Source organism: Panthera leo, chromosome D1, assembly GCF_018350215.1.
Source record: "Panthera leo isolate Ple1 chromosome D1, P.leo_Ple1_pat1.1, whole genome shotgun sequence".
Taxonomy (NCBI): domain Eukaryota; kingdom Metazoa; phylum Chordata; class Mammalia; order Carnivora; family Felidae; genus Panthera; species Panthera leo.
The window spans coordinates 18,187,638-18,204,780 of record NC_056688.1 but is presented as its reverse complement, the minus strand read 5'-3'; the positions used below and the strand labels follow the sequence as shown (position 1 = coordinate 18,204,780).

Here is a 17,143-nt window from a genome sequence, read left to right as displayed (position 1 = left end):
GCCTCGTTAGAACTACACGCAAGTCATTCCAGAGAACCAGCCCCTCAAAAAGCTGAGTTTACATCAGCTTTGGAAAACGAAACATGGCCATCAGTTCCCAAGGCTTTTTACTCGCCCACTCTTGGCCAGATCTGCAAATCTCTCCATCTCCATAGGAACAGACTTAAGTAGATAAGTGGTCCAAGGAAAGGGTGGCTCAGGGATGGTTTCTATGAAAAGTTCATGTGAAAATAACCCCGGGTATTTTGGGGGGAGGGGGGCACGTGGAACAATGAATTGACCCCAAGGTCCCGATTTCAAAGTGAATCAAAAATGTGAAGGCTAATTCCGGAAAGGAAGCTAATGAAGGGAATGGAAAGTTAGTGTTTGTGAGGGTGGTGCTCTCAGCTCTGTGCCATTTGGCCCCATCTGGAGTGTGGTCCTCAACTGGGGCCTCGTGTTTTAAGAGAGACCCAAACAAACCCAGAAGCGTCAGTGGCACCAGATATGGAAGCCACGTTGCATTGGGAACAGTTATGGGCCACTGTTTGCCGAAGGAAAGAAATCAGAGAGGCCACTACAGTAACTGTTGACTACAATTTCTGCCTTTCCCCAAAGACCATGAGCCCTTGAAGAAACCATGACTCCTTTATCTTGCATTCCCAGCCCTTGACACAGAGGAGGTGCTCAAACAGTGCTAATGCTAAATCTTAGGAAGAAGAGAATGAATGAAGAGAAATCGAACTATCTTCAAATATATGAAGAGTTGGTAAAAAGAAAAAAGAAAGAAAGAAAGAAAGAAAGAAGGAAAGAAAGAAAGAAAGAAAGAAAGAAAGAAAGAGTGAAAGAGAAAGCGAGCCATTCTGGCTGCTTCTGAGGGCAGAATGAAGAGGCAGACTTTGATCTAGTACCTGGAAGACTTGGGAATGTGTCCTTGGGGAGGTAGTGAGTCCCCCAGCCCAGGACAGACTCAAGGAGAAGCTAGGTGGCTGCTTCTCTCGGGGTCCCCATGGAAAACATTCTTGCATTGGGATGGGACGTTAGACTAGACGCCTTGGAGGTCTCCCCCAACACATTCTGGGGCCAAGCTGCAAAGTAGAAAGATGTGGACGTTGGGGCGCCTGGGTGGCGCAGTCGGTTAAGCGTCCGACTTCAGCCAGGTCACGATCTCGCGGTCCGTGAGTTCGAGCCCCGCGTCAGGCTCTGGGCTGATGGCTCGGAGCCTGGAGCCTGTTTCCGATTCTGTGTCTCCCTCTCTCTCTGCCCCTCCCCCGTTCATGCTCTGTCTCTCTCTGTCCCAAAAATAAATAAAAAACGTTGAAAAAAAAATTAAAAAAAAAAAAAAAAGAAAGATGTGGACATTGAAGATAACTAGACCTGGACTCAGTTAAGCCTGGAACGTACTAGCTGTGCGGATGTGGACACATTACTTTATCTCTCTCTGTCTCAGTTTCTTCACCTGCAAGACAGAGAGCGGCCTTCAGGTACGGCTGATACAAGATGACAAATCTTAAACATCTCTGTATACCACCCAGTATGGGGTGCCATGAAGGAGACACCCAATAATACCGTGAGCTAATACTGTCATACGTCAGTAGAGCCAGCTTGCTACCCAACCGTAGGCAAGCAGAAGACAGTGCCAAGCAAATCTAGTGTCAATCATCCTTGGGTTTAACGAGGACAAACGTCGAGGGGCCAAATCATCCACATCCCACAGAGGAAGAAAATGGAGGTACTCCTCTGGTGATAATACAGTCTAACAGGAAAAGTGAGATCTGCATCTTTGGCTAGGGAGGTCCGGCCCCCATGTCTTAGCCCTCCCTCTCCCAAAGGCTTAATTAGAGCCTGTTAAGTCACTTCTGATCCTTAGATGAAAGGTGTGCTCATCTTATTACAGCCCTCCCAAAGTCACTTGGGGGCTGCTCAGAATCTCTGACCGTTAGACTAAGTGAAATGAAGGAAATCAAGGGCCCGCTAATGCTGTACTTCTATTTTTCCCTTGTCTCTTTCAAATCTGATTTATCCCGAATGAAGTAGGGAGATTATACTATTCCAATGCCATCCAGGGCATCTTCTGGGAAATGAGAAGGGAGACTGTGGGATGGAGAAGGGAGATCTCACGTCGGCAGCACTGGAGGATGGGCTTAGGGCACCTAGAAGCAATTGCCTTGACCTCTATGGCCATAAATAAGCAATATGGAGCTGGTCCAGGTTCAGAAATGTCACTTAGAGGATACTCTGGGGAACATGTTCCCCCCTCCCAACAGAATTCCAAGATGGAAAACACTCTCTAAACAGAATCAAAATAGTAATTTTTTTTAAATGGTAAAAAAAAATAACCCTGGATTCTGAAAGACTATTTTTAAAATGGTAATAATCCCTTAATCAGCCACCAGCAGGGAATATGGCATTTGGTTCAGACATTTTACCAATTACAACCCACTGGGTCCCTGTGTGGTGCTTTCTAAATAATCAAAACCAGCTCTTAATAGTCACTCGCCCAGACAGGAAGAGAAAGAACGAAACTAAAGCCCGATGAGAAGACACCATTACTGAAGAAAGCCCAGCCCAGCAGGTCACTGGGAGCAGGTGGCAGACAAGCCACAGGCCTGGGTACAGTGTTTTGATTTGGGGGCTTAGGGATTGATTCCAGGGAAGTGAGGGAAAGCCAGGAACATGGGCTTTGGAGCTGGACAGGCCTGAGCGTGAATTTCAGCTCTGCCCGAAATGCTTGCTAATAGTGGGCTTTGGTCAAGTTCCTGGTCTTTCCTGAGCCTCGGTTTCCTCATTTGTGAAGTGGGAGTTTATCTGCCTTCAAGGGCTGTTCGCCAGGTCAGAAGTGATCTGTGCAAAGTGTCTGCGTGATGTCTGGTACACGACAGGTCCTCAAGAGATGTTAATTCCCTTGTTCCTGGTCACTCTCCCTTCCTCTGTCAGCACCACCTTGGATGGCATTGGAAGAATGTTAGAGCAGAGATACTGACATTCCTCCCACCCTGGAAAAGAAACCCAATTAATCATCACTCCCCAAACCACTTCTTCATCCTATAATAATCAGGGGAAGGACACCTATCAAGAGGCAAAGATTCAGCTGGTGATTGAGATGGGACCTGGGGACCAGAACTGCAAAGCTGCCTCCATGCCCATGATACAGTGTTCACTGATATTCACAGAACCTGAGCTAGACAGGAAAGCAGCAGGACAGTCACTAGATCTGTTGAAGAAAAATGGGTAATAAAAGAGGATTATCACAATCCACTTAATAAATCCAGTCAAGAGTCGTGTCCCTGGAGAAAAAGGAGCCCTCTTGCACTGCTGGTGGGAACGCAAACTGGAGCAGCCACTCGGGAAGACAGTGTGGAGGTTCCTCAAAAAAGTTAAAAAGAGAATCACCCTGTGCTCCAACAATCGTACTATTGATACCAAATGATTTCACTCATGTGTGGAATTTAAGAAACAAAATAAACGGGAGCAAAGGGAAAAAGAGAGAGAAAGACAAATCAAGAAACAGACACTCAACTACAGGGAGCAAACTGATGGTTACCAGAGGAAGAGGGTTAAATAGGTGATGGGGATTAAGGAGGGCACTTGTGATGAGCACCGGGTGATGTACGGAAGGATTGAGTCACTATATTGTACCCCTGAAACGAATATAACACTTTATGTTAAACAACTGGAATTTATATAAAAACTTAAAAACTTAGGGGAGCCGAAGGTCAAAAATACCATCTTCTCTGACGGTCACACTGGCTCAGAAAGATGGGGATGGGACGTGGGGAGGTCGAGAGGAAATTCTATGCACAGAGAACGCTATTTGTCAAAACACAGCCCGTGGCCCACCTGCACTGTAATCATCTATCTGGGCGCTATCAAGAATATGCAGATTCCTGAAAGGCACTCAGTTTTGCCGACTCAGAATTTATAGCTGTGGGGCTTGGGAATGCACAATTATAGCAAGCACCGTTGGTCACTCCCGTGCACATCTAGGTTGGAGATGCCCTATCTACACCGACAGCATGTGCCGCTGAAGAAGGACCAGTAGCTGCTGGTTGGGATGTCCCAGAGCAGAACCCTTTGCTGGGCTGGGCTGGGCTAGGACCTCGGGGCCGGGGGCTGGTGATGCTGTTTCTTAATGACCCAGGCAGTCCTGCAGCCTGGCAGCTGGGAAAAGCCAGGCTGAGTGGCAGCTGCTAGAGAAGCAGAGTTAAGAAGAGGTCCTTTGAGCCTAATCAGCTGTCATTCAAGCAGACGGTGGGATCAGGGTCACCAGCCAACTGCCACCGCAGGTGTTGCTTGGGTGATGGAAGGGGGCTCTTTCTGGGGGGCAGAAAGCAGGCCTGAGGTCTAATGGGGAGTGTTTCAGAGCCTAGAATTGGGCTTTCTATGGAGTAAGTCTGGGGCTTGGCATGAACATTATGTTCTTCTAACTGCTGCTTCCCCACCATGATTATCTCCACGCACTTCATTTCCTTACCCTATTTAATTTTTTTTCTATAGCACTTATCACTACTGACGCTATATTATACATGTACTTGCTTGCCTAGTGTTTGTCCCATACTACGATATAGGCCCCACAAAAGCAGACACTTTGCCCATTTTTTAAAACCTGTGCTTAGAAAAAAGTCTGGAACATAGTAGGCATCAACAGGTATTTACTGAAAAAATGAATGAGCGTTCTTCACTTCACATCCCTGAGCACAGTGGGGGCTCACGGAAGAGTCAACCTAGCAATTTCCCTCCAGGCTGGAGGCTTCATTTGTTCAGGGAATTATGAGCTCGAGGGCAAGATCTGAGCTTAATAACCCCAAATTGCACTTATTTTGGCCCTGTGTCACCAGACTGTGAGCTCTTTCTCAGTGCAGGGACTGTGCCTTCTGCAGCCTGGTTCCCTCTGTGCCCAGCACAGTGCCTGACACATAGCACATCCTCATTTATTGGTTAGCTAAATGCGATGACCATTTGGTGATATTCTATCCCAGAGTTTCTGGCTATCTACCTAAACCTGGACTCTCCTTTTATCTTGTTTTCCAAGAAGGGTGACCTTGCCTTGTGGCCTAGCATAATCGCTGTCGTTCTGGAAGGCACTGCACTCAATGTCATGAGAAGGGCTGAACTGCAGCCTCTCAGACATGGGGACAGGATGGTGGGACAGAGATGTGGCAGAGACTCCACAGCGTAGCCTAGGGTTTCATTGGGGCCACCTTGGGTGCTCAATGACCATATCAGTTCCTGGGTCCTAATCAAGGCTTACCCAGTCAGACCTTTATAGGGTGGAGTCTAAAAATCTGTATTTTTAACAAATTACCCAGGTGATTTTGATGCATGATTTGTCTGTCATAATGGCTAAGAACTTCAGCGTCAGAGTCAGAGATCTCTGGGTTCCAAACCAACTGGCATTACTAACCATTCAAGACCAGGTCAGTCCATCTCCTTGAGCCTGGGTTTCTTCACTTATAAAATGGGGATTAATAAAAGTACCTATCACAAACTACCAACTAAGACGAACAAACCCTAATGAGGATGAGACAAATAACCTGAATAGTCCTATAACCATTAAAGAAATTCAATTTGTAATTTACGAGTCCCCGCAAAAGAAATCCCCAAGCCCAGATGGCTTCCCCTGGAGTCTTTTACCAGACATTTAGAGAAGAATTAACAGCATTTATATACAACTTTTTCCAGAAAACAGAAGAGAAGGGAAAACTTCCCTATTCATTTTGTGAAGCCAGTATTACCCTGTTACCTACACCACACAAAGCGGGTAAAAACAAAGCAAAAAACCCCCTACGCTCACGGTAGGCCAGTATCACTCAGAAGTTAGATGCTAAATCCCCAAGAAAATATTAGCAAACCAAATCCAGCAATGTCTAAAAACTATACACTATGTCCAAGTGGGATTTATTCCGGGTGTGTGAGGTTGGTTAAACATTTGAAAATCAATTAATATAATCCACCATACGATCCAGCTAAAGAAGAAAAAAATATGATTGTATCTGTTGACCCAGACAAAGCACTTGACAAAATTCAACACCCGTTCACGGTAAAAATTCTCGAGAAGTTAGGAAAGGGAACACCCCCAACTTGATAAAGAACATCTACACATCACCTACAACTAGCAGCGTGTTTTTAAGTTTCATGGTGAAAGGCCGAATGCATTCCCCCTAAGGTCGGAAACAACTTAACAGTATTAACGTTGAAGTTCTAGCCACTGAATAAGGCAAGAAAAGGGAATGCATGGCGTCCAGATTGGAAAGGAAGAAATAAGATCGTCTCTATGCGCAGGTGACAAAGAATTAAAATACAAAGAAACTGAAAGTACTTAGTTTGTAAGGTTAAATGAGAAAATACCTATGACACACCTAGCATGGTGTATGGCCTGTGGCAAGAACTTAAGAAATGAAAGCTGCTATGTGATGACGGTGACCATGGAGAAGGAGAGAAAGAGAAAAAGAAGGGAAGAGGAGGAGGGAGAGGAGGAGGAGGAGGAATTGGAAGAAGAATCTTAATGATCTCCCGGAAAGGTGAGACCCTTCAGAGGCCCTGTTCAGCTACTCTGACAGCCAGATGTTCTCCAATACGTCTGTTTCCCGCTCTAATCGGTGCATCATTTCCTATTTCTCTGGCTTTTCTAAGGCTGGAGAAGGGCTAGCCTAAGAATAGAGGGTTGATTATCCGGGCGATGGAGAGGCTGGGAGACCTTCAGAGGCACCTGGGATGGCTGTCAGAATCCCTGTTTCCTCTGGTGCGAGAGGACGGGAGGACGGGAGAAAGGGAGAAGGAGTTGATGGAAGAGAATGTGGAAAGGAGTGGGGAGTTGGAAGGGGCCTCAGAGGCCGGAGACGTCCTGGGCAGACGGGAGAAGACAGGTAGCAGATGGGAGAGGAGGGCTGTGACCAGCATCAGCCGGGCGTGGGTCAGTCAGGAAAGAGCTGGCGGAAGAGGACCGGCCATCCACTCCGGTGCTGAAGGGATCCAGTCGGTTCCTTCCCTGCAAGCTCTGGAACCTGACACTACTTCAGGGTTAGGGCGAAATTCAGGGAGTAGAGGAACCCAAAATAGCGGGCCAGGCCTGGGAATTCCTTCCTTATGTGATTCCCTCTCACCACCAACCCCCCCCCCCCCCCCCCCCCCCCCCCCCGCCACCGGCGTCCCCTACAGAGCATGACTGACTGCTCCCTCTAGCTAATCTGCTAGAACAGCAGTCCCTGACTCACGCCAGCGGACGCGGTGGCGGGAAGCGGGGAGGCCTGTGCATGCCAGCATCTGTGCCCAGGATGCGGCCCGTAGCTCCTGGGGACAAGGGAGAGCAGGGGCCATCCTGATGACAGGGGAGAAACGGGAAGGCTGGGGACACGGAAAGGAACAACGAGGAAGGATGTGCCACCATGGCGGCAGACCAGGACTTACCTGCCGGAAACCGTTCCTGGTGAACTGTAAGATTTTCAAGGCATAGTTGGACCTCTGGCCTTTGCTGTTGAATTCGATGTGGCCGGTGAGACCTTCCAATTCTACCTGTCCAAGAGAGAGTGAGTTACAGCACCAAACAGGCCCCGTGTGCCACTTGGCTGCAAGCATTCCACCCGTGTGCTGTTCAGGATGCCCAAGAGAAATGAGGCCATCAAGGTCCATTCTCCTGCCTGTCTCTCAGCCACAGGAGCTGGTGACTACAAATGCGATGTCTCTGGAACCAATTCAGACTTGGCTGGGGCTGGAGGAGGAGAAGGACGCCCCACACCCAGGGACCTCGCAGCTGCCGTATAAACCAACACAATGCCGAGACGGGAGCCTGAACTCACATCCTCCCGTGTCCCTCCTCCAGGCTGTTGGCTGCTAGTAGAATCTGTCCTCTTTGGAGGACACCCACCTTCAGGCCTGCAAGAAGTCAGGGAGACCTGACTCTCAATGCAAAACGCAAGCTACGGTGCACCAGGCTTCTCTGCCGGGAGAGGTCTTCTTCGTGGGCTAGAGAGCCATTTCCATCCCGCCAGAGGACACGTGGGCAGCACAGCACCAAGCCCGGCCCCCTGGGTGGGACTTCCGGGATCAGAGGACAAATGTGATCCGCGGTGCACCGAACGGGGTCACCGCAGATGGCTGTTGTCTCTGGGACTGTGATGTACGGCGGAGGCCCGGAGGAGCAGGGCCTCGAACCGGGGATCCCCGCCCCCCCACGCCCCGCAGGGCCCCGGCCGCCCCTCACCATGCGCAGGTAGTTCATGAGGCTCGTGCCGTGCTGCCAGATCTGGGCCGAGCCGCAGGACAGGGGCTTCACGCCGATCTCCTGGCTCCGGTTCAGCTCCTGCACCGCAGTCACCACAGCATAGACGGCGTCAAACAGCAGGGCCGAGGAGAGCTGGGAGAGGGCGGACAGCGGGCCGGGGGGCAGAGAGAGAGAGGAAGGGATCGGTGTAAAGGGGGAGGGGGAGGGGGAGGGAAGGGAAAGGAGGAAGAAAAGAGGAGAGGAAGACAAGGGAAAAGAGAAACAGAAGAAATAAGGGCACCTCTTGGTCGCCCTTGGCTCACCTCCTGTGTCTGGACCCGCTCGGCTCCTCACCTACGAGTCCAGGCGCTTGCCCAAGGCAGACAGGGGTGGCAAAGGCTTCTCTGGGATTCGATCATCAAGCTATCCCTTTGGACCCCAAACGACTTCAAGGCTATCCCTTTCTCTCTCCGCTCCAGGGGTGTAGCAACTTCCATTGCTCTCAGAATCCCCAAGAAGGGGATGGAGCTGCCTACCTCAGGACAGGGAAGGACCCGGGACACTACGTTCGGATATGCCCGTGCCACAACACTCAGCGGAAGGTCCCTGAGCCCTAGAAGACCCCACGATGTCCTTTCTTCCTGGAGACACCATCCTACCCTCAGTCTACTTTGTGCCACTCCGTGTAACGGGTAACTGTTGAAGCACAGGGTTGAGTTCAAAGCCCGAAGATGAGCAGGACCCTATTCTTGTGACAGATTACAGCAGGATGGAGGAGGCGTGTGGGGAGGCGGGACCCAAGTAAGAGTAACGTGAAACTGAGTGAGGGGGCGCACAAAGGTCTGTGGGGTCCAAAGAGGAGGATCCCGTGGGGTGATGAAGAAAATGTTTCTCGGAGGACGCGGCGTTGGCACTGAGCGCTGAAGGATTTTGGTAGGACTGTCATTGGATCTGGGAGGGGGAGCGGCTGGGAAAGGGAGAAAGGCACTCCAGAAAATGGAGAGGTGGAGAGTGTGGTGTGCGCTTGGGGGTGGTGGGGGAGAGGTGGGAGGGGAAGAAGCAATAAACCAGAAATGCAGACAGGGGTCGCGCTGCAGAGGGAATTAGAGCCAGAGGAAGAAGCCAGTGAGGTCTGTTCATATTATCACCTCCCTATTAAATTGCAAGCTCTTCGGGCAGGACCAACCGAGGTCATAACTCTGTATCCCTCACAGCATCTAGCACCAGGACCTGGTATGTGGCAGGAGCCCCCAAGACATGTTTCTTGAACTGAATGAAGCTTGGGAGTGAAATCTGCCCACAAGACTCAGCCAGAGCACTACTCGATGAGGTCACTTGGATGTCCGCAGCTTTGGGGAGGTGCAGAAAAACAGAAGATGCCCGTCCTTGAGGGGTGGGCCCTCTCAGGAGGCAATGACACCACGCTGGGCACACAGTGTCCCTGACAAGAAAAACCTACGGGGAGTAAATGATGATAGCGTCAAACCATACAGGAGCCCTGAGGGGAGGCCCGGGGGAGCAGTGAGATTGGGGTCCGGAGGCCCACACACCATCCGATTACCAAGCAAGCCCCTCCACTGAAGAGCGACATTGCCATGGGCAATTCAGTACTGTCCCCCTGGACGGTCCCCTGCTGTGACTTCTTACAGCCTCCTCCTACCTGGCCAGGCCCTGGGAGAGACACCCCTCCGAGGGCAGGGGCAGGGAGGCCACCTTGGGACCGCTGGGATCTTTTTCAAGCCCTCAAGACAGAGTGTAAGCATCTTGAGGCCGGAGGTGCAGGAGAAAGAGTTTGAAAGCGGGAAGACCAAACCCAGAGTCTGGATCCCAGCCCTCGCGCAGGTGCTGAGCGATCCCAAACACGCCGTGGAACCTTGGAGAGAACAACGGTTTCTGCAAACGACTGGCAGCATCCTGCCTCACAGATCCGCAAGGTGCTCTGCAAACTGCAAAGGTCAGGTGCCACCGTTCCTGAGGGGGGGGGTGCCGCGCACCCCCAGGTGCGGGCAGGTGTCAGCTGAGGAAGCAGTTGCTGGCTGAACTAAGGCTATGGGGAGTAGCGAGAACGGGGAGCTGCGAGGCAGGAAACAGGCTGGGAAGAATGACTTCTTCCCTTTGCACTTCTGCCACCTGCCTGTGACGGCAGCTGGGGAGGCTGACTCGGGATAATCTTTCTAAAAGGCAATTACAGGGGAGAACAGCCCAATAGAGTTTCTCTGCCCTGATCCAAGCTCACTTGTACTGTAAAACTGCCTCGCGCGTGTATTCATTCCTCCCCCTTCTTAGCCCACCCCCCCCCCCCTTCTCTCGCTCCTTCTTTTCTTTCTTCCCACATTTATTCAGCTTCCACCATCTGGCAGCACTGTAGACCTCAACATCTCCCATTCTCCTCTGAGACATCCACACAGGCAGGAGCACCGGGTCCCCGGTGTCTGCACTGGGCCTTCTTCCCTCTCAGTGCCATCTTTTCTGTCCCCTGGTCCCAAAGCACCCTGTGGCCAGGACCGATAGAATCCTCTGCAGTCCTGGTGACCAGCCACCTCCCCCGAGTCCCTCCCACCGGTCACCTTCCGCTCTCTCTCCTCTAGCCGCTGCCCTTCCCCTCTGCAGCTCAGCTCCTTCTTCATTGATTTGAGGGTCACCTGCTGGCACTTGAGGCTTCCCAGCAAGCCTACAACTGTCCTTGTCCTTTGCACATAATTCATTTTCTCCTGCGCACATGTGGCTCCTTTATTAATGGACCTCTCACATTTCCTTGCCAAGAGGACATATGGAAATGATCAATGCCACAGACTCTCCCCTTCCAGCTTAGACAAACGTTGACCCGAGGTGAGGGGGGGGTTGGCTACCCCTACTGACATTGGCCCCTAGACCCTTCTGTTTGGCTATTTAAATGGTACGGTAGGCTAATTTCTGTCCCGCCTTCTCCTTTGTCTCCCAGCTAATCTCTCCGTCCGCAAAGTCTCAAAATCTCAGCCTGTTAGGTTGGAAAGGATCCTAGAAATCAAATAGTCCAACTCTCTCCTTTTACTGATGACAAAACCGAGGCTCAAAGAAATCATCTCCTGCCCAAAGTCACCAAGCAAGGCAGTGGCAGGACCAGGACCAGATGCCCGGGATCCTCTCCTCAGTCTGGTTTTTCCTCCTGTGTCTGCAGCATGGTCTTTCCACCCTGCTCCCCGCCACCACCACCAACCCCCCCCCACCCCCCGGTCTCCTCTTGAGAAGCTGGTGGTGAATCCTCACTCTGTCAGATTTACTCTTGTGCCCGGCCTCACGGGACTACATGGGCAATCTTCTAGATGTGGTCACCTTCTCAACAGCAGACAGGAGAGACTCTTGGGCCAGAGAGTCAGCAGGGGAAGGAGAGTGGGCAGGCCTCTCTCTTGTCCTGGGTTCGGCCATCACCCACTGCGCCTCCTGTTCTGATGGGTTGTTTGTTTTCACGCTAGCCTCTCCGTTAAGAGCCATCTGGAAATTCTGTTGGGACAGGACTTATAAGCAGGACAGAGGGGCAGTGGGAGGTTACTATCAGTTGCTTAGATAGCGCCCTTCTCCCCTTTTTCCTATCAGAACCCCCATTTTGTCGCGGGACGCTCCATCCCCCAAGCAGCCATGTGCTTCAGGGGTGGCTGACCCAGCCCCAGCCCTCCAGTGACGCTGAATGGTCCAAGAGTCATCCCATCCCCCTACCGATAAGTGATTGAGGACCGGAAAAGTGGCCCAAGTCTGTCCAAGGAGACATGAACTGAGGCCCAGAGCAAGGGGCCCCTCCTCAGAAGAGCTTCCTGTCTCTGCCAGAGGCAGCCCTTCTTCCTCCACTGGGCATTACTGTGTTGGGACGTGATGCCTGGGCCGATAGCAGTCAGCCTAGCTCCAGCCTGAGGATGGATTTGACACCAAGGGGAACGGAAGGACACCCGATTTCCAAACACACCAGTCCCGAGTCTCGACTCTCGACCTGCTGTGACTTGAGGTGACACATTTCCTTTCTCTGCATAAGGCGATTTAATACAGGATTCTCCCTGCTGGAAGCTGGATGTACTTTAACCAGTACCGAGGCCACAGGGATACCCTTCCTCCCAGGACACAGCTGCCCCAGGCCCCCCAGAGAGGCCTGGGCCGCACCCCTCCAGAGGCCCTTCTTCTCAGGAGGTGGCATGCTAGTCCCCGAGAGACCCCAGTCCCCATAGACCGGCAGACGCAGCTCACCGCGCCATTTCTCACACCCTCCCACCAGGCCCCACGCTCCTTCCTGCCACATGCTTGCTGTTGTTCCCACTCGTCTGGGATGCGGGTTTCTTGGCTGATGTCCCCTTATTAGCAAATGATCCGGATGCCGGGAGACTGGCGTGTGGCTGTTTGCCGTGTTCCTTGACGTCTCTGGGACCTTCAAGATTCTTCCAGGGCTTCTAGTAATGACACCCCAGAGGGGGATGCTGGGGGCAGGGGCCGGTGGAAGGGTCAGCCTCAAGGCCCCTGTCTCCTCTCCATCTGCATACTTCCTTCAGAGAGGCGACACGGTGACTGTCCCCGGTGCGCTCGGGGCTTCACGGTCCTCTCCGCGGCTCAGCCTGGGCCGATCTGAGCTGAAGACCTCCCAAGCCTCGAACACCATCCCTCCAGACTCCCGTCTCCTCAGGGCGCTCCGGACAGAACCCGACCGCCCCTCTCTCACAGGCTCCTGGCAGCCCGCCCTGGTCTCTCACCTGGATCTTCCAGCGGCTGCTCTGAGCCCCGGCCGCCCGTCCTGAACTCCTCCTGCTCATCTGCCCCCAGATGCCAATCTCCTCCACTCAGCCCATTTCACCTCCGGCGCGACAGCCCGTAATGTCTGCCTCGTCAACTGTCCCATCGCGCCGCCGATCTCCATCCCCAAGCAGCTCGCTGCTTTTCTGCTTGTTTCCTCCCTCTGCTATTATTTACTAATTTAGCTCTGGCAAGCATTTGGGATTGCGGTTGGGGGACAAGCGGCTCTGGTACCAAAACAGCACTCTGTCCAATGCTCCACTCTGAGGCCCCAGTCCCCTCTGTCTTCGCTCCTTCTCTCTTCCATCCCATTCACCACCCTTCCCTCCACCGCCCGGCCTCTTCCTGTGGCTTCCGTGCCCCATCTGTGAGCGTGTCTCTCTTGTCTTGTCTCGGCTCTTCCCTGTCCCCGTGTCTTCTAAATATTAAATCCCCCAAACGGCTCAATCCTTGTTTAAAATCCTCTCCTCTTTCTTGGCACCAAAATGGTGCTTGGCAAGGAACTCTCGATTCTCTTGCTTTTTAATATTTTTATTTGGTTCTTCATTGTTATTTTCTTTTGAGCTGTTTGTAAATTGTTTAGGGGAGTGCAAGGCTTAGTATAAATTAAGATGAATCGATCCGACTCAGGGAGTTGTGGCTTGAGTTTCTTCCCCTTCCCCTGAAGGAAAAACTAAGAGTATCTCCCAAGCACACACCTGTAACCCTCACCTCCCCCGATGTTCTCGCCCTAGTTCTCCCGATGCCCATTCTCTTGGATACCCGTTTGTCTCTGAACCTCTGCAGCTTAATCTCTACCCCTCAATATCAGACCAGGACAGGAACCATTAAAATCTCATCGAGTAGTCCGTACAATCTGGGTTTTATTCAATGAAATAAACACTTAATGACAAACATCTGTTTGAGCCTAAATTCTAATTACTTAACCTAGCCATCTGTAATTTTAATGATTTTCCGCGATTTTTGTTCTTTGCAGCATGATTAATGGGGCCGGCGTGGGGAAGTGGCGGTTCTGTGTCTCCCTCCTCGGCTCTCCCGCCTGCAGCTTGCACAGTGTTGGGCAGGGGGCACGGGCGTGGCTTGCGGTCAGCCAGCTGGTGGTGCCGCCCGGGCCCGGGCGGCCACGCTCAGCTTGAACCGCTGAGTCCCGCAGCTCGGAAATGCGACGAGTGCAGAAGGCACATGGGGCGTAGGGGAGGCGGCGGAAGAGAAAGGGAGGGAAAGGAGTCATGGGGGATGTCAAGCGGGGGAAGGGAAGAGTTGCGGGGAGAAGACACGAGAAGGAAGAGAGATTGGAACTGAGACTGAGGGCAGAGGAGAAGGAGGGAAAGAAGAGGGCCCTGGAGGCAGCAGAGAGCAGGTCCCCAGAGAGCAGGAAGCTCGAAGGGGAGACAGAACCAGCCTGTGCCTTCCTGGAACATGATTACTTCTCGCCTTCCAGCTCCCCGGCAAATGAAAGGGCTGGGCTGTTTGTGCTGGGAATTTCAGCCCCCAAAGAGACAGGAAGAAGCACCGCTTTTCAAAAGGCAGTTGCTAAGTGAGAATCCTCGAGAAGGATTTGTTGCTGTTTGAAGCTGTTCACCCTTTCTTTCCACATTCTTCCGGGTGCGGGGTTTCTGTAACACTTTCCCTTCCCTCTCTGGGGGGTGGGAGGGGTCGCACCGAGACCATGGGTGCAAGGCTCCTGGCACCGAGAGGCAGGCTTAGGCTCTAATCTCACTCTTCCGTGCCTCAGTTTCCTCATTTGCCACGGAGGGGTGTGTGACCACTCTCGCTGGCTATTGGGATGTCGTAAGGAGGAAAAAGAGGTGGGGGTGGGATACTTCCGTGGGAAGTGCTGCCGTAGACTTCAGCTCTGTGCACGGATGAAACAAATGGAAGGGAGCGCCCCGGTCCCCTAAGCTAGAAAGAACACATGTCCCGATTTTGCTGGCAAGAAAACCACAGGGTTTGGCCAAGAGAAAGCCGACTGAGGTACAACCACAATCCGGGACCCAGGACCGGCTGTCCCCTCCCGGTGACCGGGGCTAGGTGTCAGGCTTGCCCTTAAGCTCCTCACACCTCCCCTCTGAAATAGGCTTGTACTCTTGTTCTCCACCCCCAGCATGGAGGGAGCCTCTGGACACGCCCCCTCCCTGAATGCCCCCCAACATTCTTGAGGAACATAAGGTGCTGAGGCTTCGGGAGGTCTGAGACTGGGATTGGGAAGGAGAAAAATGAGGTCAGGACGGTTGCTTCCACGTGACAGGACACGCGGCCCCGGCTCCACCCGGCACAGCGTCTCACACACTAAGTGAGCAGCAGGGCGGTCTTGGCTTCCTCCTCCTCTGGGATGCCCTCCCTGATCGTTCCAGGCCGAACTGAGGGGCTTCACTCTGCTTCCACAGGGGGAGCAGCATCCCTCTCAGGGGACATTCTGGGAAACTGATTAAGAGGTCTGGTGTGTTACCACTTGATCTGTTACTGTCCTGCCACCACTACCACGAGACTATGCCAGGCTGGCCTCCCTGCTGGGCCAGGGGAAGCAGGAGAGATAATGTGGAGCAGAACTGCCCTAGCCCAGATTCACTGAATGAGTTGTTTAGACGAGCTGATCCCCGGCCAGATTAGGAATCCGGAGCTAATCCCTCCCCCCCTCCCCCCAGGTGCTCCGATGCACGAGCGGCACAAATGCTTCGCGTTACACGCTTAGTGAGATTTAGGGGCTGGTCGTTACACAGCATTTCTAGCAAAAGCGACCTGATGTATTTACTGATGCCTATCCCAGTGGCTGGCAGATAGCATGTTGAATAAGCCCGTTCAATGAGTAACTGTCACTTGAAGACGGCATTATAGCCCACTTTATCTTCCCGAGAATCTTCTAAAGTGGTCTAGCATAATCAGCCCCAAATTATAGATGAAGAAGAATCTGAGGCCCCGAAGCGTTACAAAACTGCGACCCAAGATCACAGAGCAAGAAAACGGCAAGGCTGGTATTTAAATCCAGATCCTGTGCCTCCGAGGCCAGTACTCTCTTCAGCACGTGTGAGCACGGCCAGCCCTAGAGACCCGTGAGAGGCACGGGGCTGGCTTCCTCGTTGGGTCCTTACAAATTCCCCCACTGGGTCCCAGGGAAGGCCTCTCGCCTGCCTGCTTGTGGTCAACGTGAATGCTGATGGAAGGGCTGAGACCCTCAGAGAGTAACTGGAAATACGTCACATGGAACTTTTATTTCACGAGGGCCAGATGCCAAACGTGGGACAGCCTGGGTTGGAGAGCAGGCAGCAGTTTCCTTTCCTGATGTTATGCTGTGAGTCTTTCCGGTCCGCCAGCCTCATCCAGATACCGGAGCCACGGTGGCAGGACCGGGAAGACAGGCCTGCATCCGGCTGGGAGGGATGCACCTGGTCCTACCGCGACACTGTGCTTGAAGACATCCCGCGCTGTCCCTGACGCATCTACCGGCAGTGAGAATCCCCCTTCTTCAGATGTTTCACCCCTGCCAACTCCTTTCTACGGATTCTCACTTCTTTTGGGTCTAACATACGTTGTTGGGATGTGCCCCTTAAGCCTTTCCTGAAACTCAGTTCTCAAGTGCCCTTCTCCCACCTGGCTCCTTGATCAAAGCCCCCTGAGCTTTGCATGAGCTCTGACCCTTTAGTTACCTCTTCCTCCCTAACATTTCTACCAGGCTATGCAATCAAAGAAGTACAATGTTTGCTGGGAGGTCACTCTGTCCATGCCCTTGCCTTCAGCAAGTCTGCCACTGGATGACCGCCTTGGCCAACCACTTAGGTGTCCATTGTGCAGATGTTCAGAAATGTCCTTGCCCCGGACGTGTACCAGAGGCAGGCGTGCTCCTATTTTTTACATGTTTTTTTTTCCATTTTTTACTTATTTTCAGAGAGAGAGTATGTGCACAAGTGGGGGAGGGGCAGAGAGAGAAAGAGAGAGAGAGAGGGAGAGGGAGATGGACAGACAGAATCCCAAGCAGGCTCCGTGCCGTCAGCAGAGAGCCCAACATGGAGCTCGATCCCACAAACCATGAGATTATGACCTGAGCCGAAATCAAGAGTTGGATGCTCAACTGACTGAGACATCCAGGTGCCCCATATGGCTCCCATTTTAAAAGCCACAGAATGTCCCATTCCAGTGGGGTGCCCAATTCCCCTGCACCTCTCAGGCCTACTTCTTTTCCGGTTCTTTCTATCTCTAGCTCACTGTTCCACCTGCCTC

At 52.3% G+C, this 17,143-nt stretch overlaps 1 protein-coding gene across 2 annotated transcripts in view; it reads right to left on the bottom strand.

Annotated features, from left to right (window-relative positions):
* The window catches only part of GRIK4 (glutamate ionotropic receptor kainate type subunit 4), a 351,626-nt gene that overhangs the window by 99,351 nt on the left and 235,132 nt on the right, over nt 1–17,143 (bottom strand). For both annotated transcript variants that reach the window (XM_042904208.1, XM_042904207.1), the window contains 2 exons: nt 8,180–8,332; nt 7,387–7,491 (listed from right to left, as the gene is read on the bottom strand). In XM_042904208.1, the coding sequence (XP_042760142.1) occupies nt 7,387–7,491; nt 8,180–8,332 (258 nt within the window). The remainder of the gene's footprint in view (nt 1–7,386; nt 7,492–8,179; nt 8,333–17,143) is intronic.